The 27,916-nt window shown below is 51.4% G+C and overlaps 1 protein-coding gene across 5 annotated transcripts; it reads right to left on the bottom strand.

Moving 5' to 3' along the window:
* Nucleotides 1–3,777: 3,777 nt before the first annotated feature.
* PTGS1 (prostaglandin-endoperoxide synthase 1) lies at nucleotides 3,778–27,494 on the bottom strand. Of its 5 annotated transcripts, none has more exons than XM_073806552.1 (11): nucleotides 27,161–27,494; nucleotides 24,866–24,955; nucleotides 24,403–24,426; nucleotides 18,285–18,401; nucleotides 17,242–17,385; nucleotides 15,716–15,897; nucleotides 15,521–15,604; nucleotides 13,526–13,772; nucleotides 11,160–11,446; nucleotides 6,410–6,557; nucleotides 3,778–4,908 (listed from the first exon to the last, which is right to left on the bottom strand). In XM_073806552.1, exons 1-11 carry the CDS (start codon nucleotides 27,477–27,479, stop codon nucleotides 4,553–4,555), a joined length of 1,998 nt encoding a protein of 665 aa, XP_073662653.1. In that variant the 5' UTR covers nucleotides 27,480–27,494; the 3' UTR covers nucleotides 3,778–4,552. The 5 variants fall into 5 exon arrangements, with proteins under 5 accessions (XP_073662653.1, XP_033714442.1, XP_073662654.1 ...); XM_033858551.2 differs by lacking the exons at nucleotides 24,403–24,426; nucleotides 27,161–27,494 and adding exons at nucleotides 17,714–17,854; nucleotides 25,048–25,394; XM_073806553.1 differs by lacking the exon at nucleotides 24,403–24,426.
* Nucleotides 27,495–27,916: the final 422 nt, after the last annotated feature.

Raw genomic sequence — 27,916 nt, 5'->3', positions numbered from 1 at the left:
AATCAGAGAAGAAAAAGAAATAAAAGGAATTCAAATCAGAAAAGAAGAAGTAAAACTGTCACTGTTCGCAGATGACATGATACCATACATAGAGAATCCTAAAGATGCCACCAGAAAACTACTAGAGCTAATCAATGAATGTGGTAAAGTAGCAGGATGCAAAATTAATGCACAGAAATCTCTGGCATTCCTATACACTAATGATGAAAAATCTGAAAGTGAAATTAAGAAAACACTCCCATTTACCATTGCAACAAAAAGAATAAAATACCTAGGAATAAACCTACCTAGGGAGACAAAAGACCTGTATGCAGAAAACTATAAGACACTGATGGAAGAAATTAAAGATCATACCAACAGATGGAGAGATATACCATTGGATTGGAAGAATCAACATTGTTAAAGTGACTCTACTACCCAAAGCAATCTACAGATTCAATGCAATCCCTATCAAACTACCACTGGCATTTTTCACAGAATTAGAACAAAAAATTTCACAATTTGTATAGAAAGGCAGAAGACCCCGAATAGCCAAAGCAATCTTGAGAAAGAAAAACGGAGCTGGAGGAATCAGACTCCCTGACTTCTGACTATACTACAAAGCTATAGTAATCAAGACAGTATGGTACTGGCACAAAAACAGAACTATAGATCAATGGAACAGGATAGAAAGCCCAGAGATAAACCCATGCACATATGGTCACCTTATCTTTGATAAAGGAGGCAAGAATATACAATGGAGGAAAGACAGCCTCTTCAATAAGTCGTTCTGGGAAAACTGGACAGCTACATGTAAAAGAATGAAATTAGAACACTCCCTAACACCATACACAAAAATAAACTCAAAATGGATTAAAGACCTAAATGTAAGGTCAGACACTATAAAACTCCTAGAGGAAAACATAGGCAGAACACTCTATGACATAAATCACAGCAAGATCCTTTTTGACCCACCTCCTAGAGAAATGGAAATAAAAACAAAAATAAACAAATGGGACCTAATGAAACTTAAAAGCTTTTGCACAGCAAAGGAAACGATAAACAAGACGAAAAGACAACCCTCAGAATGGGAGAAAATATTAGCAAGTGAAGCAATTGACAAAGGGTTAATCTCCAAAATTTGCAAGCAGCTCATGCAGCTCAATATCAAGAAAACAAACAACCCAATCCAAAAATGGGCAGAAGACCTAAACAGACATTTCTCCAAAGAACATATACAGATTGCCAACACACACATGAAAAGCTGCTCAACATCACTAATTATTAGAGAAATGCAAATCAAAACTACAGTGAGGTATCACCTCACACCAGTTAGAATGGGCATCATCAGAAAATCTACAAACAACAAATGCTGGAGAGGGTGTGGAGTAAAGGGAACCCTCTTGCACTGTTGGTGGGAATGGAAATTGATACAGCCACTATGGAGAACAGTATGGAGGTTTCTTAGAAAACCAAAAATAGAATTAGCATAACATCCAGCAATCCCACTACTGGGCATATACCCAGAGAAAACCATAATTCAAAACGAGTCATGTACCACAATGTTCATTGCAGCTCTGTTTACAATAGCTAGGACATGGAAGCAACCTAAGTGTCCATCAACAGATGAATGGATAAAGAAGATGTGGCACATATATACAATGGAATATTACTCAGCCATAAAAAGAAACCTAGAGTCTGTCATACAGAGTGAAGTAAGTCAGAAAGAGAAAAACAAATACTGTATGCTAACACATATATATGGAATCTAAAAAAAAAAAAAAAGTGGTCATGAAGAACCTAGGGGCAAGACGAGAATAAAGATGCAGACCACTAGAGAATGGACTTGAGGACACGGGGAGGGGGAAGGGTGAGCTGGGACAAAGTGAGAGAGTGGCATGGACATATATACGCTACCAAACATAAAACAGATAGGTAGTGGGAAGCATTCGCATAGTACAGGGATCAGCTCGGTGCTTGGTGACCACCTAGAGGGGTGGGATAGGGAGGGTCGGAGGGAGGGAGATGCAAGAGGGAAGAGATATGGGGATATATGTATATGTATAACTGATTCACTTTGTTAGACAGCAGAAACTAACACACCATTATAAAGCAATTATACTCCAATAAAGTTGTCCAAAAAAAAAAAAAAAAAAAAGAAGAGGGTGTTTAATTGGCCAGGATTGATTCACAGGCCCACCTTTTGGCCAGGAAAGGGCCGCTGATGGAACCACTAAGACTAAAATTAACAAGAGAGGGAAGGATTCTCAGCAAAGTCGGCATATTAGCAGAAGAGAGGAAATAGAGACTGGTCCAGCAAGGACAAGACACAGCCACGCCATACCCACTTCTGTCACTGGAAGGATCCCTCCACATCAGCACAGTTAGGGGAGCAAGAAGGGATTGCATTCTCTGAATTCAACAGGGCCAGGAAGGAATGATGGAAGTAGTCCCCAGCCAACTAAGGAGAAACAAGGGCTTTCTGGACCATAAGACAGTACACACAGCCAGGGACCCTCAGCCTGGACCCCAAGTTCCCCCGCTGTTTCTGTGCCATGGTTCTTCACAAGGAACTCTAAGCCTAGAGTCACTTAAGGAACTCTTTATGGGAGCATAAAGAACCTTTCCCAATCTCTTACCTTATCCCTCTGTCCTCTCCTCTCTCGTAACTGGCTATTGGGATCTGTGTGGCTGAGCAAAGTGTTTCAGGGCTCTGCAGTCAAGCAGGGGAGGACAGAGCAGCATGAATTAGAAGGGAGATCACACTTACCTGAGTTTCTCTCCTTTCATTGTTTTCTTCTTTATTGTCTGCTCTACCCCTACTGGAATGTGAGCTCCATGTGAGCAGAAGCCCATCTGTCTTTTTTGAGTTTGAACTCTATTGAAGATTTTTTTTTTATTGAGGTATAGTTGATTTACAATATTCGTTTCGGGTGTACAACATACTGATTCATAATTTTATAGATTATACTATATTTGAAGTTATTATAAAATATTGGCTACATTCCCCATGCTGTACAGTGTATGAAATAAACTACAACGATCTGTTGTGCAGCCTTATCGGTCTTGATCGCTCCCTGCTGTAGCCCCAAGCATATGACAGTAACTGGCATGTAGTAGGCAGCTAGGAATATAAATATTTGTGACTGAACAAATAGCCTGCAAGGAAGGCGGAGGCTACAGCCCACCTCCGCCTTTGACCCTGAGCCGGACAAGCAAGATTAGGCCTGGAAGTGAGTGAAACCGGGAAGCAAGAGGATGCTGGATGGAGGAAAGAGCACAGCTCTAGATTCAGCCAGACCTGGGTCCTAACCTGGCTCTGGCACGTGTGGAGCACGTCACTTAACCGCCCCAAGTCTCGGTATCCTTGGTTTTGAAACGTGGATTTACCACCTATTTCACACTGTTGGGTTGAAAATAAATGAGAATGAAATGTGTAAAATTGGCACAGAGTAAATGCTCTCCGCCCCAGATGCCTTTCATCTCTGTTGTATGCTCAGTAAGGGAGGAAGTTGTTTTAATCAGATGGTGGGAACTGAACACTACATTTCCTGGGGCTGGGGAGTTGTGCATTTTAGGAGAGCAGCCTGGAAAAAGCAATTCCTAACCCACAGGATCGGCGGTGGGGAGGGGGGAATGAAACATCAGCGGTGAAAGATCTAGACCATGACAGGCCCAGGGATCCCAGTGGAAAGTCTCCTGCTGCAAACCTCCAGCACATTTAGCCTGTGGCTAGGAGAAAGGTCACTTCCGTGTTACCTCTGCTTCTGGGGATGGTATCAAAAGCATAGCAGGCAATTTGGAAAAAGAACTTTATTAACTTCATGAAAAACAGCTGCCGTGAGTCAAGATCTGGACAAAGACAGAGCTCTGGTGGCTTCCAGTCAATGGCCTGGAAAAAGCCACCTGTTCTCTCTATAGCCTCGGACCAGGGTCTCAGTTGGGGTCCCAAGCAGAACACCCCACCTCCTTACCTCCTCTGTGCAGACACAGATTCAGGCAATGCATTCTCATTAGACATTAGATTCCCCTGCTCTGTGGATGTCTCACTGAACAGGAAAATGAATCATCAATGCTCCAGACATTCAGGACAGGACAGATCTATAGCACACCAGCTACTGTTCTGGATCAGCAACCAGGAACACCACATTCTGAATAACCAATCAGAAAGTCAACACTCCGGAGGACCACCCAGAATTCTAGAATGCAAAATAAGAACCCCTTAACTTTCTAGATGATTCCATCAGAAGTCCCATATTTTAGAATGCCTGTATTCTGGATCAGCCAGAAATCTGACATTCTAGGTGATCAACCGGAAACCGGTGTTCTGGCATTCCGAAGGAGAACCACTCCTCACTTTCTAGATGGCTCACCAGGAATTCAGCATTATAGATCGACAAACAAAACCACAGTGTTCCAGATCGTGGTGAGAGACCCAGAGTTCTAAACGTCCACCCTGATGCTCTCAACACCAAATCAGAAACCCAACATTGAAGATCATCAACCCTGGCCTCAGCATTCTGGAATGATGAGCAGTAAGCTCTACCCTCCAGAATGCTGCTGCCTTGGCCCCTCAGAGCTCTGTGGATGGCCGCCCCACTCCAGGCCCGTCCTCCTGGCGGGGGTCCGGCACGTGGAAGGAGACGTAGGGACAAGTCTTGGTGTTGAGGCAAACCAGCTTCCTCAGCGTGGCCGTCTTGACAAGGTTGAAACCCATCTCACCGCCAAATGTGCTCGATTTCCAGTACTCTGGAGAACAGATAGGATTCCCTAAGAGGCCCTTAAGGGAAAAAGGAGCCCCAATTTCTATCATACTCTCCCCAAAGATGGAGTTTGGAGAGCACTTCTCAAGAAGCAGCCCTGGGTAGAGCTCCAAGGCATCGATGTCCCCATACAGCTCCTCCAAGTCAGCTGCCATCTCCTTCTCTCCTACAAGGGGGAGAAGCCAAAGTCAGAATCATGATGCCACCCATTACGGTTCATCTGGGCAGGGAACCTTCTAGGTCCACCTTTTTCTGGGGAGGAGAATGGACGTCAGAAGAGCACCTTGAGCAGATGAGCACATGCCCTAAGATCTGGCCCGGCTCACCGACCCTGCTCCAGGGCTGCATCTAGGGAAGGAATTTGCTACTGCAGATGGAGTCAAGGGCCTGGATCTGCCACCAAACAGCGTGTGACCTCGGGCAACTCACCCCACTTCTCTGTGCCCTAATTACCTGATCATTACACCAGGCAGAAGCTACCTATCTTGTTTCCTTCACAGGCAGGTTTCAAGGGGCCTTATCCTGGCCCAAGACCCTGCGCTCTACTGGAGCTCAGAGATGCAATGTCACTTGTCCAAGATCACAGAGAGACTTAGCGACAATGTTCTTCCTGTCTCTCTGGACTGTCATGGGAGACAGACATGGAGTGTCCCTACCTGTCTCCTCAAGTCCACCCTCCACAGGGTACCAGTACACAGTCAGATGTCATGTCACACTCTGGTCAAAACCTTTCAGTGGCACCCCCATTGTCTGGGACAGGGGTCCCCAAACTTGGCTGCCCAACAACTGGGGATCTTGAACAACAAATATATATATATATGACATATAGACATATATGTTACATATATTTATTATATATATATTATACAATTTGTGTTTTTTATATATATATACCCTTACATATACATACATATGTATACACATACATATATGTATATATATATATACACACATATATATATATATATATATATATATATATATATATATACACATACATACAGATTCTTGGGTACCTCCTACGTCTACTGAATCAGAATCTCTGGAAGAGCCATCTCAGATTTGGTATTTTTAATTAGTTTTCTAAGTGATTCTCAGGTAGCTGCCCATAAATGGGACTTAGGAACCACTAGACAGAATAAAACCCAAAATCTTAGCGTAGAATCCAAGATTCCACACAATCTGAGCCAGCCTCCTATCACTAACCTCCACCCAGCCACACCTAGGACTGTTCTCCTGAATAGGCTCACTTCTTTTTTTTTTAGGCTCATTCTTTTTAACCCCTGTGCCTTTGCACTTTCTGTTCCTCCACCTAGAATGTTCTTCCCTCTATCCCTCACCTGGAAAATCCCTTTTTTTTTCTTTTTTGGCTGTGCCACGTCTGTGCCTCCTGCAGTGGAAGTGCAGAGTCTTAACCACTGGACCGCCAGGGAAGTCACGGAAAATCCCTTTTTATCCTTCAAACCCAGCTGAGAAGCCACCTTCCCTCCCCAAGCAGAGTCATCTGCCATCCCTCGCCACCCCTGGCACCGTGCTCCCACACCCCTCAAATCCCACAGTCACAGTGCTGGCCATACGGATCACCCCGTTCTGTTTCCTCAATGTCTCCTTCACTTCAGCTCAAGCCCCTCGAGGGCAGGAGCCGTGGCCGGGAAACAGCTGCTCACCTGTGAGCTCCTGGAAAGAGGTGTAGGGCTTCATGCCAAACCTCTTGCGGTACTCATTGAAGGGCTGCAGCCGCAACTCTCTCGATTCCTTGATGACTTCCACAGCCACGTATAGGACATGGTGGTCTGTGTTCCTACCCCCGCCGATCTGCCAAGAGATAAACGCAGCTGTGGTCTGAGAGCCAGGCCACATTGTCCTGGAGAAGGAATTCAGGTCAGGAGTCCTTTCTGAGCAGAAAGGATGGCTCAGCCTAGCGGCCACCAGACTGGCAACCCAGTCCCTGAGCCTCAGGGACCCCTCTGAGGCTCAGCTTCCTCATCTTTAGAGTGTGGAGTGGGCCAGGAGGACTTCTCTAGTCGCTCACCAGACACACTGTTCCCCAGCCCTTTGAATTTAGGTGAGAACCCACAACATTCTGTTAAGGAAGGTTCTGGAACTATTAGGTTCAGCAACTAGGACTCTGCAGAGGAGATGGCCAGCACAGCCACAGTCCAGAACTCAAGCAGAGGGGACTGGCATTTCAGATCTGGAAATAAAAGGCAGAAAGGTTTCTGAGCTTTCAAGTGATGGAGACAGACGGATGGACAAATGTTAGTTTGAGGGGCCAAAACTTTATGGCTTTCCTAGGATATTTTTTAAACTCTACCTGGCAGAACTGACATGTGTCTGTCACTCTCCAAATCAGTTTTTATCATAGAACAAAGACGTTTAATCTTTTAATGGATTCTGCTAAGGAACCTATTTCTATTGCTTTCCATTCTCTATATCACAGAATTGAGATTAAATAAAATTTACTGAGCATCTAGTATGAAAAAGTGAATCCCAGGGACTTCCCTGGTGGCACAGTGGTTAAGAATCCGCCTGCCAATGCAGGGCACGTGGGTTCGAGCCCTGGTCCGGGAAGATCCCACATGCCGCGGAGCAGCTAAACCCTTGCGCCACAACTACTGAGCCTGCGCTTTAGAGCCCGCAAGCCACAACGGCTGAGCCCACGTGCCACAGCTACTGAAGCCTATGTGCCTAGAGCCCGTGCTGCACAACAAGAGAAGCCACCGCAAAAAGAAGCCTGTGCACCACAACGAAGAGTAGCCCCCACTCGTCTCAACTAGATAAAGCCCGCGTGCAGCAACAAAGACCCAACACAGCCAAAAGTAAGTAAATAAACAAATTTAAAAAAAAAAGTGAACCCCTAGTAACCGGCCACCACTAGAAAAGAGAAACTGAGCTAGAAGGTAGGAACACAGAGTATCAAGTCACTCCATTCAGACCAGATAAAGCTACACACAGAGACAGGTGATTATATCTGTTTCTCTTTCTTTCTGCCAAGCCTCCTGGGAGAGGAATTGTTGTGAGCTAGCAGGGAGGGAACTAAAATCTTGCTATGAAAAGTGTAATATATAAACACATTTAGTTTAACTAAACTTGTAGTTTTACTTTAAGACCAAGGCGGTGGCGTAATATATCCTGTGAAGGGAGGGAAATAGGGTTCAAAGCCCAAGTAACCTGGTGAGATGAAGGCTCCAGAGGGAATTCCCTGGTAGCCCAGTGGTTAGGACTCTGAGCCTTCACTGCCAAGGGCACGGGTTCAATCCCTGGTCGGGGAACTAAGATCTCACAAGCCACACAGCACAGCCAAAAAAAAAATAAGGCTCCAGAAAAAAAAAATCGGATTCATAACTGTTAAGGAGCATAGGTCTACTACTATACAGCACAGGGAACTCTGCTCAATAGTATGTAACAACCTGAATGGGAAAAGCATTTGAAAAAGAATAGATACATGTATATGTATAACTGAATCACTGTGCTGTACCCCTGAAACTATCACAACATTGTCAATCGTCTCTACTCCAATATAAAATAAAAAGTTTAAAAAGATATTCTTAATGCAAAAGAATTGTCAAAAAAAAAAAAAAGGAGCATACATCTAAAGAAAGATCTATTGCTCAGGGTGAACTGCTAATGCTAATGCTAAAGAAAGAGTTCTGTTTGGGCAGAACAAGGACAATTGGGTGAGAAAGAGGAAAAGCATAGTTGGGTGAAGTTGTACACCCCGGGGCAAAGCCAGAGGGGGCTGGTGCCAATCTCAGCTGAACCATTTACAAGCTGTGGGGCCATTGTGGATTGACTTGCCTGTATCCGTGTTGGAGTCCTAACCCCCAGCACCTGTGAATGTGACCTTATTTGCAAATACATGTAATCAAGGTCATACTCCACTAGGGTGGCCCCAGATCCAATGACTGGCGTCCTGATAAAGAGGAAAGAGAGACACAGGGAGAGCACCATGCTGGAGTGATGCTTCTGCAAGCCAAGGTACCCCAGGGACTGTCAGCCATCACCAGAGATGAGAGAAAGGGAGGGAACAGATTCTCCCCTGGAGCCTTCAGCAAGAGGACGGCCCTGCCGACACCTTGCTTTTGGACTTCTAGCCTCCAGAACTGTGCAACAATAAATTTCTGATTGGTATTAATACCATCTGGGGGAGTTAACTACAAGGGCTTTCTAGAGAAATGTTTGAGGATCGATCTTTTTCACGGCCTAGATGTTAGTAATGTGTAGTAAACGTTTAATGGGTGCTTGGACAGATCAATGAATAAATGAATAAAAGGTGATACTTCTCAGGTGTAAGGTGGGAATATTTCTTTCCTTTTCTGGATGTTTCTTTGTCTATGGAGGAAACCCCAGTAGCCTAACACTCTTAGCATCTTTTGCCAACCTCTCCCCCTCCCTCCTTATTAGAAGACGAGGAGTAACTTAGTATTATCGGTGAGTTTGAGCACAGTAACTAGGCATGCGTTGTTCAAGCTGTCCTCTCTACCGCTCTTGAATTCAGTTGACACCAGGGAGTATGTTTTCTCTCATACTCCTTGTTCTGGGGGGACGGGAGGATGTTGGGAGAGACCTTCCTTGTTTCCATGCTTCCACGTCTTGGTAGCCGAGTTTGTCTATTTGGGGGTTTATTATTAAAAAGCCTGCTTTAGGTTTTCTAGAATCAGCTTTATCAGTAATAGAGGTGATATTTTGAACTTCCAAAAAAAGAAAAAAGAAAAAGAATAAATGTCTGCTGCTGAAAACCCCCTGGTTTGTGTTCCTTTTGCGGCCCTAGGAAACAAATACAGGGACTGTAGGCAAACGACTTATGCTAATCCTCTGTTTCTTCATACGCAGCAATGAGGAAGGTAGAAGCATCAGTCTGATATGCTTGTGAAATAAGCACGTGGTGAAATAACCGAGATAAAGATACAAAGCAGTTATCACTGGTCACACGGTAACCCCGAGATGGAACCAGGGTGGGGATTATCAGGGGAGGCCCTGTCTTATCACTTCTCACACGCTCTTTGATATCCTGAGAATCCACACACTTCTGTGACCCTTCTGCCTGGTACCGGGAAATACCAGGGCTTTTCACACACGTCACCAGGGACATTGCTTGAAAATTCTTTGGAAACCATGAAGCCCCGCACACGAGTTATTGTCTCTGTTCATGTCTGTGTCCCCACGAAGAACAGAGGCCGTAAACCAGCCAGCAGCTGCCCGTTGGCGGCAGCATATGCTAAGTGCAGTCAAATTACCAGGGGGAAACCTAAATCCATATGGTGCCACAACTTCATGGTAGGGCTGAGGGGAGCTAGGGAAGGAGATGGGAGCCTCCAAACATGGGGAAGGGAAGATTTCGGAGGAAATTAGTTAGAAATTCCAGAGGGAAAGGCTGTATTATTTTGCTACGGCTGCCATACCAAAGTGCCTAGGTGGCTTAAACAGCAGAAATTTATTTCCTCACAGTTCTGAAGGCTGGAAGTCCAAGATCAAGGTGTGGGCAGGGTTGGTTTCATTCTGAGGCCTCTCTCCCTGGCTTAGAGATGGCCAACTTTCCCCTATGTTTTTCCTCTATGCACATCTGTATCCTAATCTCTTCTTCTTATAAGGACGCCAGTCATAGTAGGGCTCACCCAATGACCCCATTTACCTTAATGAACTCTTTAAAGACCCTAGCTCCAAATACAGTCACATTCTGAGGTATTGGAGGTTAGGACTTCAACATGGGAATTTGGGGCAGGGGGCAATTCAGCCCATAACAGAGGCCTCTAATGTAATAAAGACCTACTATGTGCAGGCACTTTTGCATACATTGCCATACCCTGAATGTCTTCCTGGTCCTCAGATTGCCATGCCCTCTGACCTCTGGGCCCTTGCCATGCCCTCTGACCTCTGGGCCCTTGCCATGCTGTCCCCTCCATCTGGAACACAGAGACCCCGGGCCACGGACGCTACCTCTTGCCCTGGGAGACCCCTATCCATTGTTGGGATCTCTGCTCAAACATCACTTCCTTATCCACAATCCGCAACTCTGGGCCAGAAGCCCTTCTCTGAGTTCCCAGAGCATGGTGGGCTTTCTATATTGTGGTTCTTAACATGCTCTTATAATTCTGAAAACATCAGAAAAGCCCTTGGTACAGTGCCTAACATGTAGTAAGTGCTCAAACGATGTTAGCTGTCACACGACTGTCGTTCCTTTCTAGGGTGTACGCACCAAAAATACAAGGACCCAAGAATCACATTGACCCGGTTCACCTCTGTATCCCCAGCATCTGCAGTAACGCCTGGTATCATTGAATGAACGAAAGAACAACAGAATGAATGAAGGAATGATCACGACCTCTCGGTAGGGGTGACACTCTCCCCCTTTCACAGAAAACTGGGGTTTGGATCCCAGAGCCCAGCGGCCCTCCCCAGCGCTCCTCTGAGGCTCACCTGGCCTGCGGGCTGGCGAGAGAAGGCGTCCACCAGGGCCTCGACCCCGTAGTCCACCAGCATGGAGGTGTTGAACAGGAACTGCTCATAGCTGTAGTTCTGGGGGCCCACCCGGAAGGAGTCGGGCATGAGCGGGTGCCAGTGGTAGAGGTGATTGAACTCCATGGCAATTCGGTTACGGTACTGGAACTGGGTGCCTAACAGCAGCTCTGGGTCAAACTTGAGCTGCAGGAAGTAGCCACTCAGCTGCTGCACGTACTCCTCGATCACAATCTTGATGGTCTCGCCTGGGACGAAGGATGGGGAATGGGGTCAACAGAGCACAGGGACTTAGCCACCAGGCTTGGGAAGTGGGCCAGTTCATGCAAAGGGCTTGCTTTGGCCTCTTTATCATTGTAATGGTTGTTTGATTTTATTTGGCCACTTTCACTTTGCCTGTTTGTCACGGGGCGTGAAAATGGAACTTTCTGTCTCAGGCCGCATTGATGTCCCAAGACAGGAGCCACCTGCTAGTCCCATGTTCCCTGGGGAGGTCACAGGCCGGGCTGAGCAGGACACGCAAAGGAAGTATCTGAGGATGGGTTTTCTGACCCTCTGGTGGCCACCTTCCCACAGCCCATTAAAAGAGGCTGGAGACACCACAAAAGGTGGGCACGTAGAGATGAACTTAGTGAGGGAATCTCAGCGTGCCTAAGATGATGGGGGTGAGGGGAGCTCCCAAGAGACCATTCTAAGAGCTGCAGCAGCAAACAAGGGACACTGGAGACATCAGTGAATCTTGTCCCACATATAACCCTCCTGTCTTCCTATGTGTCAAATTCCTCTGCCCCCTCAGGAACAAGCTGCAGAGCAAAGAGCCAGGGAAGACACGAAAGGAACATCCACAACACAGTGAAAACTGGTCAGCGAGATAGCAGAAGAAACCGGTATTTTGGCCAACTAACCACTAGACAAATTGACTTGTAGCAAATTGACCTGGAGCCACTGGAACTGCAATCAGCAGACCTGGGTTTAAATCTTGGCTTCACCCTTTCTAGCCACCCAAGCTGGGGCTGTGCTACTTACTCTCTCTGAAGCTCACTCTCCTTATCTGTAAAATGTGTACTAGAATCATACCAGTATAACAGTATTCACAGGGTTCCTGAGAGGAGCAGACAATGAATGCATCTGAACCGCTTGGTACAGGGCCTGGCATAACATGGAGGGTCAATACGTGTAGAAGTGGGAACACTACGTGGAGGTGTGAGGGGAGAATCCCCTCCCCATACGCACACGTCACAAGAGAGTAGATTAAGGCTCACACCCCGTCCCCACTCAGGAAAGCACTCCCCTCAAGATGTGGTGGAAGCAGCATAAACTCTGGTGGCAGCCAGACCTGGTTCAAGTCTCTCTGCACTGAATGGCCTTGGAGAATTCACTTACCCTCTCTGCCTCTTAATCTTCACAACAAAGGGTAATCCTATCTGGGTCATAAGGCTGTCGGGGAGGGTTGAATGAAGCACTGGAGGTGCAGGGCCCTAGGAGTCCCGCCTCTGGCCACAGCTTCATCACCAGTCAGTATGCTGGGCAGCCTGCAGACACAGACTTGCCCTCTCTGATCAAATTCTCTATAATACTGGGACTTCTCCATTGTAAAGCAATTATACTCCAATAAAGATGTTAAGAAAAAAAAAAAATACTGGGACTTCTGAACCAGCCCCTTCTCGTTCTTTAGGCCGTTCCTAACCCCAGTGCATGGCTCTTCCGGGCACCAATGAATCAGGCAATATAATTGGGAACAGTCACGCCCAGTGACGCTGAGGCGGGGGCAGAGGCTCACTGGTGACACAGAGTGAATATGGTCTGGACAGGGGTGTCGGGGGCCAAGCTCCCAGGCCAAAAACCATCTGACATTTTAGGCTGCAGGCTCACCCCTGTAGGGGACACAAAAATATCTTGTCCCTGAGGCACCCAGAAGCTACCAACCTCCAGGAAGGCAGATGCATGCAGGGCAGGAAACGTAAGGATTCCCGAAGCCCAGGCAAGCTGGGGTATTTGCTGAGGATGCCTCTGAGTGCTCCTGGGATGATGGGGAAACTGAGATTTGGGGTGGCTAATCAGATTTGCTGCTAGTCACCCAGCTACTAATCAGCTACCGCAGCCCTCCGTTTTCTGAAGGCCTACTATGTGCTAAGTACTTTCCCATTCATCATCTCAACAAATCCTTACCACTGTCATTATTCCCAATGTATAGATTTGGAAAGTGAGGCTCACACAGGGGAAGGACCCTGTTCAGAATTCGAATCTCTCTGTCCCCAAACCCTCCACTCCGCTTCTCAGGACAGAGGGCGTGACCTTCCAGGACAAGGCTGGCTTGGAGTCCTCACCGATGAGGATGAGGCGGGCCGTCTGGAAGAGCTGCTCATCGCCCCAGGTGGGGTGCTCAGCCTTCAGCAGGTCACACACTCGGTTGTGCTCACGCAACCAGAGCGTGGCGTAGAGCATGAGTCCCGGAAGCAGCCCAAACACCTCCTGGCCCACTGCCATCTGGCTCTGGGGCGGGATGCCCCGGGGGTAGTGCATCAGCACGGGCGCCTCTTCCACCGATGGCGGGTACATCTCTCCGTCCAGCACCTGCAGGATGGGGCCACCTGGTAACCTGGGGAGGGGCCGGGTGCCTGCAGCTGCGCAGCTGACAGCCTTCCACTCCTACTGACAGCTGCCCGTAACGCGCAGGGTGGCCGCCCGGCCTCCCTGACCAAGGCCTGTGGATTCTACCTCCTAAAGTGAGTCCCTTTCTCTCTCCCCTCTGCCGCCACCCTCTTCCAACCCACCCTCATCTTCCACCCTGACTCCCCTCGTAAGTAACTCCATCCCCCCAGACAGTCCGTTCTCGGCTCTGCAGCCAGAGCAATCCTTTAAAACACCCAAATCGAGCATCACACCCTGGCTTAAAACCCTTCCAAGTCCTCTCTCTGCTCTTGGCAGAAATCAGAAATCCTTAACGCGAGCCTCGCTCATCGGGAATCACTCAGGTGTCCAGCAGCATCTCCCTCATTTTCCTCCCTTGAATTCACTCAAGCTGACTTGCCCTCTCCAGCCTTGATGCCTGATACCCTGGCCTGTCCTGTGCCCTTCTTGGCCTCCCTAACTTCTCATCATCATTCATGCAACTCTTGGTTTATTCGTACTTCCTAAGGAAGCCTTCCCCATCCTCTGCACACTCTCGTGGCTTCTCCCTGGTGGCAGCTATCACAAGTGTAATTAATTACATGGCAGTGTCGTCATTCACTCAGTAAATGTCCACCGAGGACCTACCATATGCTAGATACTGTTCTTAGCCCAAAAGATTCAGCAATGAACTTTCTGTCTTGGTTTTTGTTTGTTTAGATTTGCATGGTCCAGTATGGTAGCCACTAGCTACGTGCAGCTACTAAGCTCTAGAAACGTGGTCGGTGTGAATGAGGAACTGGATTTTTAATTTTATTTTCTTTAGATTTAAATTTTAAAACAGATACCTCAGCTATTGGGAAGTCGTTATGCTTAGAACAACTTGGGCATGTGAATCTACTTTCTCAACTGTAAATTTTATGAAATCTACAGGCAGATCAGAATCTCCAACGAAAATCTGGCGCCCAGATTGAGATGTGCTGTAAGTGTAAGACACAGGTCAGATTTTGAAGATTTAGCACAAACAGTGAGATAGTTTATTGACAATTTTTGTGTTGATTACATGTTGAAATGATAAGATTCTGGATATATTGGGTTAAGTTAAAAATATATTATTAAAATCAATGTTGCCTGTTGCTTTTTACCTTTTTTAATGTGGCCACCAGAAAAATCCAGATAACTTAGATGTGGCTCACAGCAATGAAATAGGGCAAATGATACCTATTTCATGCAGCGGATATGAGAAGTGCATGAGATAATTACCTATGTGGCTCTAGCAACACTGAACAGTGCGAGTTCAGACGAAAAGTCCTCGTGGAACTAGCACCCTACTGTTTGTGTCTGTGGTCCCTGAGGAGCTCGAGGGTAGGGCCCATAACTATCACGGCCACTGCTCCCCTGTGCCAGGCACATCATAGTGCCCAATGAATATTGTAGAATAATTAAATGAATAAATGCAGGCTGGAAATGGTCATCTCCTGTGGAGCCCCAGAACCCACCTCCCAGGAGAACATGAGAGGCTACGTCTGCTCCTTGTCTGCATCTCTCGCCTGGCACCCTTTCCCAGGGTTTGCTGTCTCTCCTCCGACCACACACCTCCAACTTCTGCAGCTGGCCATCTCAGGACACCCTGGAGGCCCCCACCAACAGCTTCTGCCAGGGAAGACTGCGGAAGGTTCTTCCCAACGCCCCATCCCAAGACCCAGTGCTACCTGGTACTTGAGTTTCCCATCCTTAAAGAGCCGCAGGTGATACTGACGTTCCAGATTGTCTCCATAAATGTGGCCAAGGTCGACCTGAAGACAGAGAGAGGGTCCACTCAGACCTCTGGGTCCTGCCCCACCTGTAACAGCCTCCATGTGCCAAGTGCAGCCCAGAGAAGTCCCGAGCCCCTCCCAGGTACTCACCCCATGGCCCAAAGCCTTGGTGAAGCCAGGACCCATCTTGCCAGAAGTTTTGAAGAACTGATGTGTGAAGTGTTGCGCAAAGAAGGCAAACATGAGGTTGCTGCCTTGGGGGTCAGGGATGAACTTCCTCCTAAGCAGGAAGTGACGGCTCAGGAGCTCGGCATCGGGCAACTGCTTCTTCCCTGGTTGGGGAGGTGGGAAAGAGCAGTAGCTGCTTCCGGTCTCGATCTTCCTGCCTCAGGGCCTTCCAGGCTCGCCAGACCGAACTGGTCCACGCAGGAAGCCCAGAGTGGCCTCCGCAGGACCACCTCCCTCCCACTTGATGGCCCCTTGCACCTTCTCTACCAAAAGACTCTAGAAGCATTTATGGGTGAAATGGCATGATATCTGGAATCTGTTTTTAAAAACTCCATAAAAAGTAAGGTGAGAGGGGATAGATGAAATAACATTGGCAAATTGCGGACAAATCTTGAAACCCAGAGATGGATACAGAGGACTTTCTTATACTTTTCTCTCAACTTTTGTGTGTGTTTGCTACTTTGTACAAGTTAACCCTCCTCCCCCTAAAAAAGAAAGAGAAAACACACAAACAGAAGACCTTGGACTCCCCAGCCGTGGAGCAAGGTAGCCTGTGTCTGAAATGGGTTACGCCATTTACTAACTGTGTGAACATGGAGAAGTCATCCCATCTTTCTGACCCTCAATTTCTTCTTCTATAATAGAGGGCAAATGACATCTATTTTATGCAGTGGATTTGAGGAGTGCCGATGTAACCGGCAGAAAACTGGTGAGATGGAATCTTTTAAACCAAGGGTCAGCGAACTTTTTCTGTACAAGTCCAGATAGTCAATATCTTAGGCTCTGCCAACATGTGGTCTCTGTCGCATCGGCTCAGCTTGGCTGATACGACAGGAAAGCAGCCACAGGTGATACCTAAGGAATGTGACTGTATTGTCCTTTGTGTACTTGAAACTGAATTGATGGCTCTAAACTGAGTAAACCCCCCTGTCTGAAGACAATCACAGGAGCGGATAAGGAAGAAGGTCTTGGGAAGAAGACCCCTGCCAACGAGACCAAGTGGGGGTCTTGAACAACTAAAGAAAAAATTTGACTTTATGCGTAAACTGCGCCGATGAAGCGCATAAGACTGTTTACATTAGTAAAGACCCGAACTCAGAGTTAGCAGCCAGTAAAGAGCTCACTATTCTTTCCTTCCTCCATTTCAACTTTAAAGTCACCCCCATCCCAGCAGGATCCCACCCGTCTAGTAGACAAGGTTCAGGCAAAGAGGCACCCTGGAAATATGGAAGCACTAGTCTGACTCTGCCGCTGACCTCAGGCAAGAACCCTCCACAACCTCTTCCTGTCCTCATCCCTGGTTCTGGATATGCATATGTCTTGCCTTGGTCCACCCATCTGTGAAATGGGTCAGTAACTGCTCTTCTGCTTGTTTTTTCCCAAACAGAAGAACTAAGCATTTCCTGTGACACAGCCCAGGCCCAGCCCCCTCACCCCATCGCCATTACCTTTGGTCCCCATGGGTGTGGGACAGTCTTGGGGCACAGAGGGCAGAACACGCGTGTAGTAGCTCACGTTGGAGAAGGATTCCCAGCTGATGTAGTCATGCGCTGCATTGTAGGTGGGGGGGCTGGGGATGAGGTTGGAACGCGCTGCAGAGGGCGAAAATAATAGTGACAAGGGGTTCCTGCCCCCAGTTACACACCCCCTTCCCCGCCTCTTCTTGGGTTGCTCTATTTTTGGTCCCCCCATGCGGCCAAAATCTTACTTCCCCGACCAGGGATTGAACCCGCACCTCAGCGGTGAAAGCACGGAGTTCTACCCACTGGACGGCCAGGGAATTCCTTGGGTTGTTCTTTTTTTATTTGGCACCCTAGAAGCCCCCCGCCCCCAACCCCTGCCCTTATCATATGCCAAGAATTCCAGGAAGTGGCAGGATTTCTTGCTCCCCTAGATTAGGAGGGCCCCGCCCCCACCCACCTATGAGTATCAGACGCATGAGCATGTCCCGGATGTAGGTGGCATTGACAAACTCCCAGAACCAGCGGCCATGCGTCAGCAGGAAGTGGAGGAAAGAGGGGCTGGGCCGCAAAGTAGTCCGGAGCCAGGTCCATAGCTCAGCTGTGAGGGCAGTGGGAGCCGTTCAGTCAGGCCCTCCTGGCAGGACCAGAAGCAGCCAGAGGAAGATGGGAACGGGGGACGAGGGCCAGGATGGAACAGGGTAGAACCTCTGGGGCAGGGGTAAGGATGGAACCTTGGGAGTGATGGCACGTGACAGAACCAGAACCAGACCTGAGGACAGGAGACAGGACCAGGGACTGAGGTCAGTAAGGCCGGAGCTGGGCAGTGAAAACTCACTACAGAGCCCGGAAGCGGGGAGTGGGTTGTGCCAGGAGTGAGGGCTTGGGCTGGAGCCAGGTCAGGGGCAGTGTCAGAGGTCAAAGGCAGGCAAGAAAAGAGAACAGGGCCACGGCCGGAGGCGAGGGTAGGAAATGGGGGTCTTGGAGGACGAGCCCAGGGGAGAAGGATTGGGGCTGGAGGCCCAGCTCACGGATGGTGCAGTTGGGGCCGGAATAGCCCGTGCGGGTGCAGTCGCACTGGTAGCGGTCAAAGCCGAAGCGGACACAGATACCCTGGTGCTGGCACGGATAGTAACAACAGGGGTTCACTGCGGGGAGAGACAGAGATCAGAGACCACTCCAGGGCGACCGCTCGTTGGGACCAGAGGCATGGAGTCCAGTCACAGCTCTCTCCTAACTTACTGGACTCCTGTGTTCCCCAAGGGTCCTCTCTGTCCCCACAGCTATGAACAGAAAACCCCTGGCCCTTCCGTTTCCAGACCTTGCTCTGGGTTTCCAGTCTTCCCCACATCAGGCCACCAGGGGAAGTCCCCCCCTCCCTCCCTGCTGTCACCAAAGTGGGGCAGGAGAAGAGTCCAGGCCCCAGGCTGTGACATCAAAGGCTAGGAAACAGCTGATAAGACACTGCAGCCACCGGCTTTTCTAGAGCATTCACTTTCTGCCAAGTCAGAGCTCAGCACCAAGGGCAGAGTTTGTGGGGTTCAGTAAAGGGAAGAGGATAGGGGTTCTCAGACCAACCCCCAACCTCTGGGCATCAGGACCTTCCATTCCTTTATTTTTGCAGAAGGGAAGGAAGAGCAGGTATCACAACGTCCAGTTATAGGCAGATGGGGTGGGGTGACTGAGGCCAAATAAGGGGAAACCCAGATGGGTCACCCAGCAAGTGGCACCAGACCAACTGCCCATCCCTTCACTTCCACCCCACCCCCAGACACTCAGCCGTCAAGTCCAAGGAAAGACGTTTCCCAGAACCCAGAAGACAGAGAATGGGTTTGAGGGGAGTCTCAGCTCCCGTCCTGACAGACCCAGCCCCAGCTCACATCAGGGTGGAGTATGGGCTCTAGGATCTTGAGGGAGGTCAGGCACCACGAGAACAGGAGAGATGTGGCCGGAAAACTCCCTGCAGAGGGTGAGTGGAGCTCTAGCATCACCCCCACCAACCCCCTGGAGAACCCCCCCCCGCAGGAAGTCCCTCCTTGTGTCTAACCCAGATCTCCCCAACCACAGCTTCAATGATTCTCCAACAGCAAGGTCAGAGTCTCCTTGGAGCTCCCTCTGCTCGTTCACAGCTCAGCGAGGGACACCGAGGCTTGGGAAGAGGTGGTGACTTGGCCAAGACCAAGGAACAGAGCCAGGCCTCCTGCAGACCCAGGGCGCCTGGCTCCTGGCAGCAGCTCCTTCCCTGGCCTTCCACAGAAACACCAGGTCCCTCCTGCAAACACACTTCCTTAATTGGGCTCAGAGCCAACGTTACAGGGAACTCTGATTCTTTGTGCATCTGATTATAGGAGGTCGAGAGGATAGCAACGGGAGGTGGGAGGCTGAGACGCCGCCGCAGGCTGACCACCTGCCATGGTTACAGGGCAGGACCCTCTGGTTTAGGGCCCCTCACATCGCAGAATCATGCAAACAGTCTTGCTTAGGCCCTGGCAACTCCCCACAGCCCCACAATAGCACCTCTGGGACCCTTGCAGGGTATAAAAAGAAGGAACCCACAGGAAGAAGTCTGAACAAAAAGGCCTTATCAGACCAACGCAGGTGGACCGGCAGGTGGGGCCCAGGGCAGGGGCCTGGCAGGGGCCACAGGCCCAGAAACGCCAGGGAGCTCAGGCTCAGCCGTGCAGCGGGTTCAGGGACCTGGGATCTCATCGATCCCTCCTGCTCAGGACACTCTTCTGTTCTGCCCAGGAGCTCCCGCGGTGCCACACTGCCCAGCTCCCGACCCTGGCGCACCAGGCCCTCTGTCACAAACGGGTCGCCCTACCACTCAGCGGGCACAGGGGCTGAGGAGCGGCCCTTCTCTGGGCTGTCTCCCCATCCCTCCCCCAGTAGGGATCCCAAAAGGAACTCAGTTTGTGCTGTGGCAGCAGATCCCGCGACCCCAAAGCCGAAAGCTCTGCTCTGCTCCCTCCTTGACCCAGGCTGCGGCTCTGCCCTAGTAAATTTCCTCCGGATCTACCTGACCCTGCCCACTGCGCATGCACCAGAAAGCTGCCCCCTAAGTGTCCACACTCCGCCGCGCTCTCTCGCCCCTGCTCCACATTCCAGCTCGACCTGCTCTGCTCCACCACGAGCCTCCAAGGAAAAGGGCTTTCCCTGACTTTCTCCTCCCTCACAGAGGCCGTGCACACAGCTGGGGCTCAACCCATGTCCTGGAGAGATCCAGCCACCCAGGGAATCCAGATGCGGTGGCCAGAGCTTCAATGTTTGCGGAATTTAAACTGCAGCGAGGAGACCAGCCAGCCCAGGCTTGGCCAGAGGGACTCCCTGATCTCCCCAGCACCCCCACAGCTGGCTCTGAAGTCTGGCTTGAGGGCTTCAGCAGGCAGCAGAACTGTGTCCCCAGACGCAGAAGTTCCTGCCCGCATCCCTCTCCGTCTCCTGTCAGGAGAGTCTGTGTGCCGGCGCGGGCAGAGGTCCCTCCCTCCCAGACCTGCTGCCCAACTTTCCCTCCCTCCTCTTCCGCGATCTTTCCATAAACACCGGCGGCCCCACGGCAGGGAAAGTTCTTCCCAGCAAGGATAGCAGCTGCCGCTGGCGGCCCCATGGTGTCAGGATGGGCAGAGAGGAGACTAGGCGCTGCTTCCCCCGCTTCCCCGGGGAGGGGAGCCTAACCACAGCTGGACGGTCACGATGTGCCGGGAAGCCAGGGCTCTGGCTGACCCTCCAACCTTGCATATCTACCTCGTTTATCTGCTCAGCACTCCCTGGTGGGTGGGTGAGACTCCCCCTACCCCTGCCACCCCCACCCCCGCCCCAACCCTGCCACAGATGAGGAGGCGCGCCCAGCCCCCACTGCTTCAAAGCTGCAGAGCCAAGATGAACTCCCTTCTCTTCCCTGCCCTTCCTCCTCCTGGAGGTGCCCAGGCCTGGATTTGGGGAAGGGATGCAGAGGGAGAGTCACTTTGTCCCACAGGCTGGGGATGACCCCAGGTGAGATAGGTTTGTCACCTTTCCTTCAAGGTGGACCTGAAACCAGGACCCCAGAGGGAGCGCCATCCCCTACCTCGACCAGAGCTCTGGGAACTATTCACAAAGGAAGGCCTTCCTTCAGTCTAACTTAAATCCCACATGCTTTCATGTGCCCAGCGGAGGACACCCGGTATAATAAAACATCAAGAAAGAGAACTAGGGAGATGCAGACACAGAGTCTAAAGTGCCTGGAGTTCCCACACCCAGCACAGGGCGAGGCACCAAGTCGGTGCTGGGTGAAGCTTTATGGGAGAGTGACTACTCTTTATTGGCTGTGTGTCCTTGGGCAAGTACCCTGTACCCTCTGGGCCTTATTTTTCAGCGTTTTCCAGGAAGGGGAGGGAACAGACAGGCTCTAAGGAAAAACCTCCCTCTCTGCCTCCCCTTCTCTTCTCAACTCTGGGCGAAGCCAATCTATCTCCAAATATCTGGGTTATTTGCATCAATAGGATTCCCTAGCCCCATCAGCAGAGAACCCTGCAGCTTGCTCTCACTGCGTCTTCAAGCCAGCCCAGAGGTGGGGTTGACCAGCAAGCCCACACTGCACACATTCCCACCGATGAGGAACTGTTTAGGACTTCCCGGCTCCAGAACTTTCTGAGGACCTGGCAAGGAAATGTCCCCCAGCCCAGGAGTCAGGGCTCCAGGCACAGTGAGGGAACACCAAGTCGTCAGGACTTGGAAGCACCAGGCAGCAAGAGGGCCCGTTAAAGAAGGAGGCTGGACTGAAATTCCCTAAGAATAATATTTAGAGAAGCTCCAGGAGCTTGGCAGCCAAAGAGAAAAAAAAAAAAAGGGGGCCCTCACCAGCCAGACCTGGGCCCCAGGCCCTACACCCTACCAGGTCAGCGGCCAGCCGCCAGGCACCACCGCAGCGGGCCCCGATGGCTGGAAGAGGAAGTCCTCTCCCAGCCCACAGACTCCTCTGGTGCTGCAGATAGAAGGCTGCAGTCAGCAGGAAGGTTTGGCACAGGCGGGGTTCCTGCCCCACGTTCCAGGGTTAGCTGGCCTCAGGCCCCTCTGCCTGGCATGGAGCTCCGGTTGCCAGGTCATGCCCTATCCCTAGCCAAAGAGAGAGCACTAAGCCCAGTCCAGGAACTGGAGGGGATGAACTTGAGCATTAAGGAAGCCCTGGCACATCCCTGTCCTCCAAGCCGGACTCCACCTCGTCCGTCACAACAGAGGCAGAAGCAATATTCCCTCCCGCCACCTGCCCCCACGTAAGCTTGCAGTCCTTGTCTCCTGGGGGAATCAGCCTTTGCTGCTGCTCTGGGGACAAAACACAGGCTTTGGCTTTCCAGGGCAGACGTCTCCCCTGAATATCCAGGCATCTTGGACCTCAGTTCACCCAGAGGCGTGGAAATGGGAAGGCAGCCCAAACCTTCTGCCCCAAAACCCAACTGCTCCTCCGCTCTTTCCCTGACCCTTGCAGCGGCCTCCTTAACGGTTCCCCAGCCTCCAGCCTCACCTCCAAGTCATCCGCCCAATCTCACTCTTCTGTTCCCAGTTACCCTGAGGCCCCAGTCCCTCTCCTCATTCTGCATCTAAAGGCCCGTGTCCACCAGCAGCTGCCTCTGTCCTACTGCTCCCTGTGCGCCCTTCCACTCCCACAGTTCAGACCTTTAGGCTTCAGCTCATGCCCTTGCTTCTGCCAGGAAGACCCCTTCCAGAGTTTCATAGTAAAACCTCACAGGATTTCCACCAACTCACCACCTCCTTCGGGGTCCCGGTCAAATGTCACCACCTCCAAGAAGCCTCCCGAAATTCTTCACATGTAAGGGACGAGAGATAACTGCCCCCCACCCCCGAGCCCCACACACCCCTGTGCTTCCCTCAGTCATGGCCCTGACCCCCTTGGATGACAGTCTGTGGGCATTTCTATCTCCTCCACCAGACTGCGAGCTCCTCCCAGCTCTGTCTCCAGGCTGCAGCCAAAGACTGGCATAAAGCAACCCCCTGGGGATGTTTGTGGAGTGAAGAAAACAATTCTGTTTAAACACAATATAAAGATAAGTAGAAAAGGCTAAAAGCAAAATGGCACAGACCATGGCTCACTAAGTACTGGTAAACAGACACAGGAGGACAGGCAGGGTGAGCCCTGGGTACCCCGGGGGCCTGGATGGGGCTTCAGAGGAAGTGCTGGGCTGATCCAGGGGCTAACAAAAGGGGCCACTGGGTCAGCCTAGTCAGCCTCGGCTCTGCTACTGGGGTGTCAGACAAATGGGCTCACCCCTCTGGGCCTCAGAGTTCCTTTCTGTAGAATGGGACTAACATCTCCCTGGCAGGGCTGTTGTGAGCACCAACAACAGAGGTGCCCACAGCCTGGTTTTGTAAACTGTAAAGTGCTGGCCACGTGGGTCTTCCTCCTCTTCTTCCCACAAACTAGACCTTTGCTCGTGCCCAGCATCCTCCATCCTTTCCTTGACTCCCCAAATGCCATCCTCTCAAACCCTCTCCTCCAGGAAACCTGGTCTGATTACCAGTTCACACAGGTACCCTTTCTCTCTCCTCTGAGCATCACAACAGAAGGCTCAGATCCCCTCCCCACCATCCTCTGTTGACCCCATTTTGCAGATGGGAAATGGAGACACAGAGCTCACACAGCTATGTGATGAAGGAAGCTCTGTCCAGACCCTGCACAGACACACACACACACACACACACACACACACACGCGCGCGCGCGCACACACACACAAGCAGTAAGCTGGGGGAGGGAGGCCGTCTGAAGGAGGAACTGCAGTCCTTCACCTGGAACCTGGTACATGCATGGTGGAGGGGGAGGAAGGTGTGAATTTTACAGGACCTGACTTTCCCCATCTTCTTTGGGGTGATGAAACCAGGGTCCATTGGCAGGGGGTGAGAAGGGCAGGGAGGACTCTGAGGAAAGACCCTGAAAAATGCCTGGAGTCAGGTAGATCCAGCTTCCAGCCCTGAGCCCACCACGCACTGTGTGAGCTTGAGAGGGTTATAGCCCCCACCTGAGCCTCAGTTAACTCATGCGCCCAGTGGGGACCTCACAGGTGAGGATTTAAACCTCAGGGGAAGCAACCCAGCCCCGTAAGTGTATTTCCACCTCCACTCTCTCCGGAATGGCTGGTGTACCCCGGGTTCTCACCGAGGGAGATCTTCTCCACCGGGGCTGGGAATCCGGAAGGGTACCAGAAAGTTAGAGGCTGGAGAAAGAGAACCCGCCAGCTCGCCTTCCCCTGGAGCCTGCCGCTTCCTCCGAAAGTGGCCCGCAGGGGAAACAGCGGGATTGTTGGGGATGAGCTTGGACCGCTGGGGGCCCAGAACAGGTGAGGGCCTGGAGAGAGGCTGTCCCTTTTCCCAAAGCCGGCCCGAGATCCCAGTCTGCCCTTTCCCCCCGAAAAGAACCCAGTGGCGTCCTAGCCAAAGCCACACCCCCCGGGGGTCTGCAGAGAGCCCCCATCCCACCGACAGACTCAGCCCCCTCCCCACTCCCAGGCACCGCGAGCCGAAAAGGGGAAGCTGGGCCGGCCGGAGGGAAGAGGCGGGTGGGGGCCAGGCCAGGGACGCAGGACCTGGGGCTCTTCGGGGGCAGGAAAGGGGCCGCCTACCCGGCGCGGGTGCCCCGGGGGTCGCAGGCAGGACGGGGGATGGCGGCAGCAGCAGCAGAAGCAGCGGGAACCGAAGCGAGACACTCCGCCCTGCAGAGGGAGAGAGATGAAGGGCTGAGCCTGGCATTCAAGGCTCCACCAGGAGGCAAAGGGGATTCTGGGGCCACCAGGGCCGGACTTACGGCTCATGGTGACGGCGGTTGATGGATGCGGGATGCGGACTGCCTGCTCCTTGGGTGCGTCTCTAACTGTGCCCCGGAGCTCTGGCCCGCCTGGCCCGCCCCTCCCCACCCATTCCCTGGCTCCACCTCTCTAGCCAGCTGTCACCTCGGCCTCCGCCCACTTACTTCCTCTGCTCCCGCTCCAGCCAAGCTATTTTATTAATTATTCTATGACGGACACTAAGGTGGTTTTTCACCCGAGATCCGTGAGACACTGGAGCCTTTAAAACCCAGTAGCACCAGAAGTGTGTCCATTTGGTTGATAAGAAACTGAGGCCCGGATATGGTGTGCCATGCTGAGGGCCCCCAGGGCTTCAGGGCAGAACGGCTGGTATCTCAGCCTAGAAACGTCCGCTCAGAACCACATAGCCTCCCCCCACCCCCACCGCTACCCCCAAGCGGAAGGAGGATGGAAAAGGAGCAGTCCAGGCGGGCCTGCACACAGTCTCCGGGGTGGGAAACCCACTACCCTCAGATCCAACAGGGAGGATGGGCTTCCGCCAAGGGCTGGGCTCTGCCCTCTAAGGTCCCGCGTCTCTGCCTGAGTCTCTACTGCCAGAATGAAGAGCACAGACTCCAAGTCCAGGAGACCTAATTCAAATCCAGCCTCTACAGCTTACTAGCTGTGTCTCCTTGGACCTGGTACTTAACCTCTCTGGTTCTCAGTATTCTCTTCTATAAGGCGTGGATGCTAATAAGACCCATCCCAGAGAACTGTTGTAAGATTCTGTAAGGTAATGCCCACAAACTCCCTGAGGCGGTGCCTAGCACAGAGTAGGTGATCTGTCATCAGGAGGCATTCTTTTCAAAGATCTCCTGACTCAGGTTCCAGGGTGGCCAGGGTGGAAGCTCCAGCTGGACTCACATCTATCTGCCTACTTTCTAGAATCCCAGCACTCAGCTCCTCTTTTTTTGTAGCTGGGGAAACTGATCTTCGAAGGGGGATGCGCCCTGGGTCACACAGGGTCTCCTGGTCCCCACATCCACAGATTTTCTCCCTCAGTTTCCCCCCCACACCCAGCCATCCTGTGGGCCCCAGAGAGTGGAAGGGCAGGCAGGAGGGCTCAGAGGTCCGTATGTGGGCTCCCAGACATTCCTGGGTACAGAATGGGAACCGTGTGAGTTGGGAGAAGTGAGGCCTACTGGGGATCCCCTCCTACGGCCCCACCCTAGCTGTTCACATGCTCCACTGGGACAAAAGCCAGCTGCCCCAAGGAGACAGAGCAAGCCAGGGCAGATGCGGGCGGGAGTGTAGCAAGTGGAGGGCCTGGGGCCCTGGGGTGCTGGGGAAGTCTGACCCACCACCCAGATCCAGAGCCCCTGGTGACTACCCAGGCAGGGCGAGGAGACATACGGTATGGATATCAGCCAGAGGGATGGGGGCAGGGTGAGATTCGGGGGTCCAGTTACCCAGACTAAAGGGGGATTTCTGGTGATGAAAAAAGAAGAGTTTGGATGAGGCCCCATCTTCACTCCCAGGTCCTCCCTCCCTTCAGACCCTGAGCCCAGGCATTTCCCAGGCCTGTACCTCCTGCTGACTGCTCACTCCCAAGCCACTCTCCTGAACTCAACAGCACCTGTGTGGCCCTGGCACTGAGAAAAAGAGCCTGCAAGTCAGAAGGACCAAGTTCAAGTCTCTCCCGCGGTTTGACCTCAGACAAGTGTCTGCACCTCTCTGAACTTCTGCTTTCCCATTTGAACAATGTAAAGATCAAATCAGATGGTTTCTGAGAACAGGCATGGAGGGATTGAGCCCTCACTGTGGCCAGGCTCTGTGACCAGTGCTGGAGATCTCGCAAAGGATGCAGTGAAGGAGAGGCCAGAGGCAAGATGGTAGACAGGGTGCCTGTGCAGCCCCCCAGGGACAGGACCGCACCAAGAGGGGGCATGGGGGAGGGGAAGACAAGAGAAATGGTGGCAAGAGCCTGGTGACCGATTGGCACTAGAGCTTCAGGGAAAAAGAGGTGTTCAGGAGGGCACCTAGGTTCCTGGCTTGATGCTGGCAATAATATGCAGGGAGGGAACGAGGGATGGGGCGCAGGCTGGGGTAGGCGGCATTCGAATTTGGACTCACAGGCTTCCCTCGTGGCGCAGTGGTTGAGAGTCCGCCTGCCGATGCAGGGGACACGGGTTCGTGCCCCGGTTCGGGAAGATCCCACATGCCGCGGAGCGGCTGGGCCCGCGAGCCATGGCCGCTGAGCCTGCGCGTCCGGAGCCTGTGCTTCGCAACAGGAGAGGCCACAACAGTGACAGGCCTGTGTACCGCAAAAAAAAAAAAAAAATTTGGACTCACTGTGTTTGGTCTCTCTCAGTGACAGGGTCTGTATGCAGCTAGATACACAGAGAGGGGTCCAGGCCAGCCCTTGCCCCAGCCCTGGGAAAGGCCATAGCATAGGGTCACTTTCCCTGTCCGTTTACTCCAAAGCCTGTAGCTTCCATATCCAGGGAGTTTTCCTAACCCTCAGAATGGTGAACGTCCATTCATTGCTCAAGGCCCGGCTCTGTGTCCCCAGGGAAGCATCCTCTGGCACACCTCTTCCTCTTTCTGTCCTCTGAGGAAACTCCTATGTCACCCCTGGTCACAGCGGGCAGCATGCTGGATTGTGTGGTCCCTCTCTCCCTAATTAGGCTGCAAGCATCTTGGTCAGTCACATATCCCCAGGGCAGAGTGCAAGGTCTGGCATATAGAAGGCACCCAGCAAATGTTGGTTCATTGAATAAAGAAGTGAATGAGTACCTGTATGAGTGACTGAATTCGTGAAAAAATATAGACCTTCTATGAGTGAGTAAGGGTCCAGGGCCAGCCTCATCAAGGTGACTGCCACCCCCA

This window comes from Tursiops truncatus, chromosome 6 (assembly GCF_011762595.2).
Source record: "Tursiops truncatus isolate mTurTru1 chromosome 6, mTurTru1.mat.Y, whole genome shotgun sequence".
Lineage (NCBI taxonomy): Eukaryota > Metazoa > Chordata > Mammalia > Artiodactyla > Delphinidae > Tursiops > Tursiops truncatus.
This window is presented reverse-complemented; position numbering and strand designations above follow the sequence as displayed.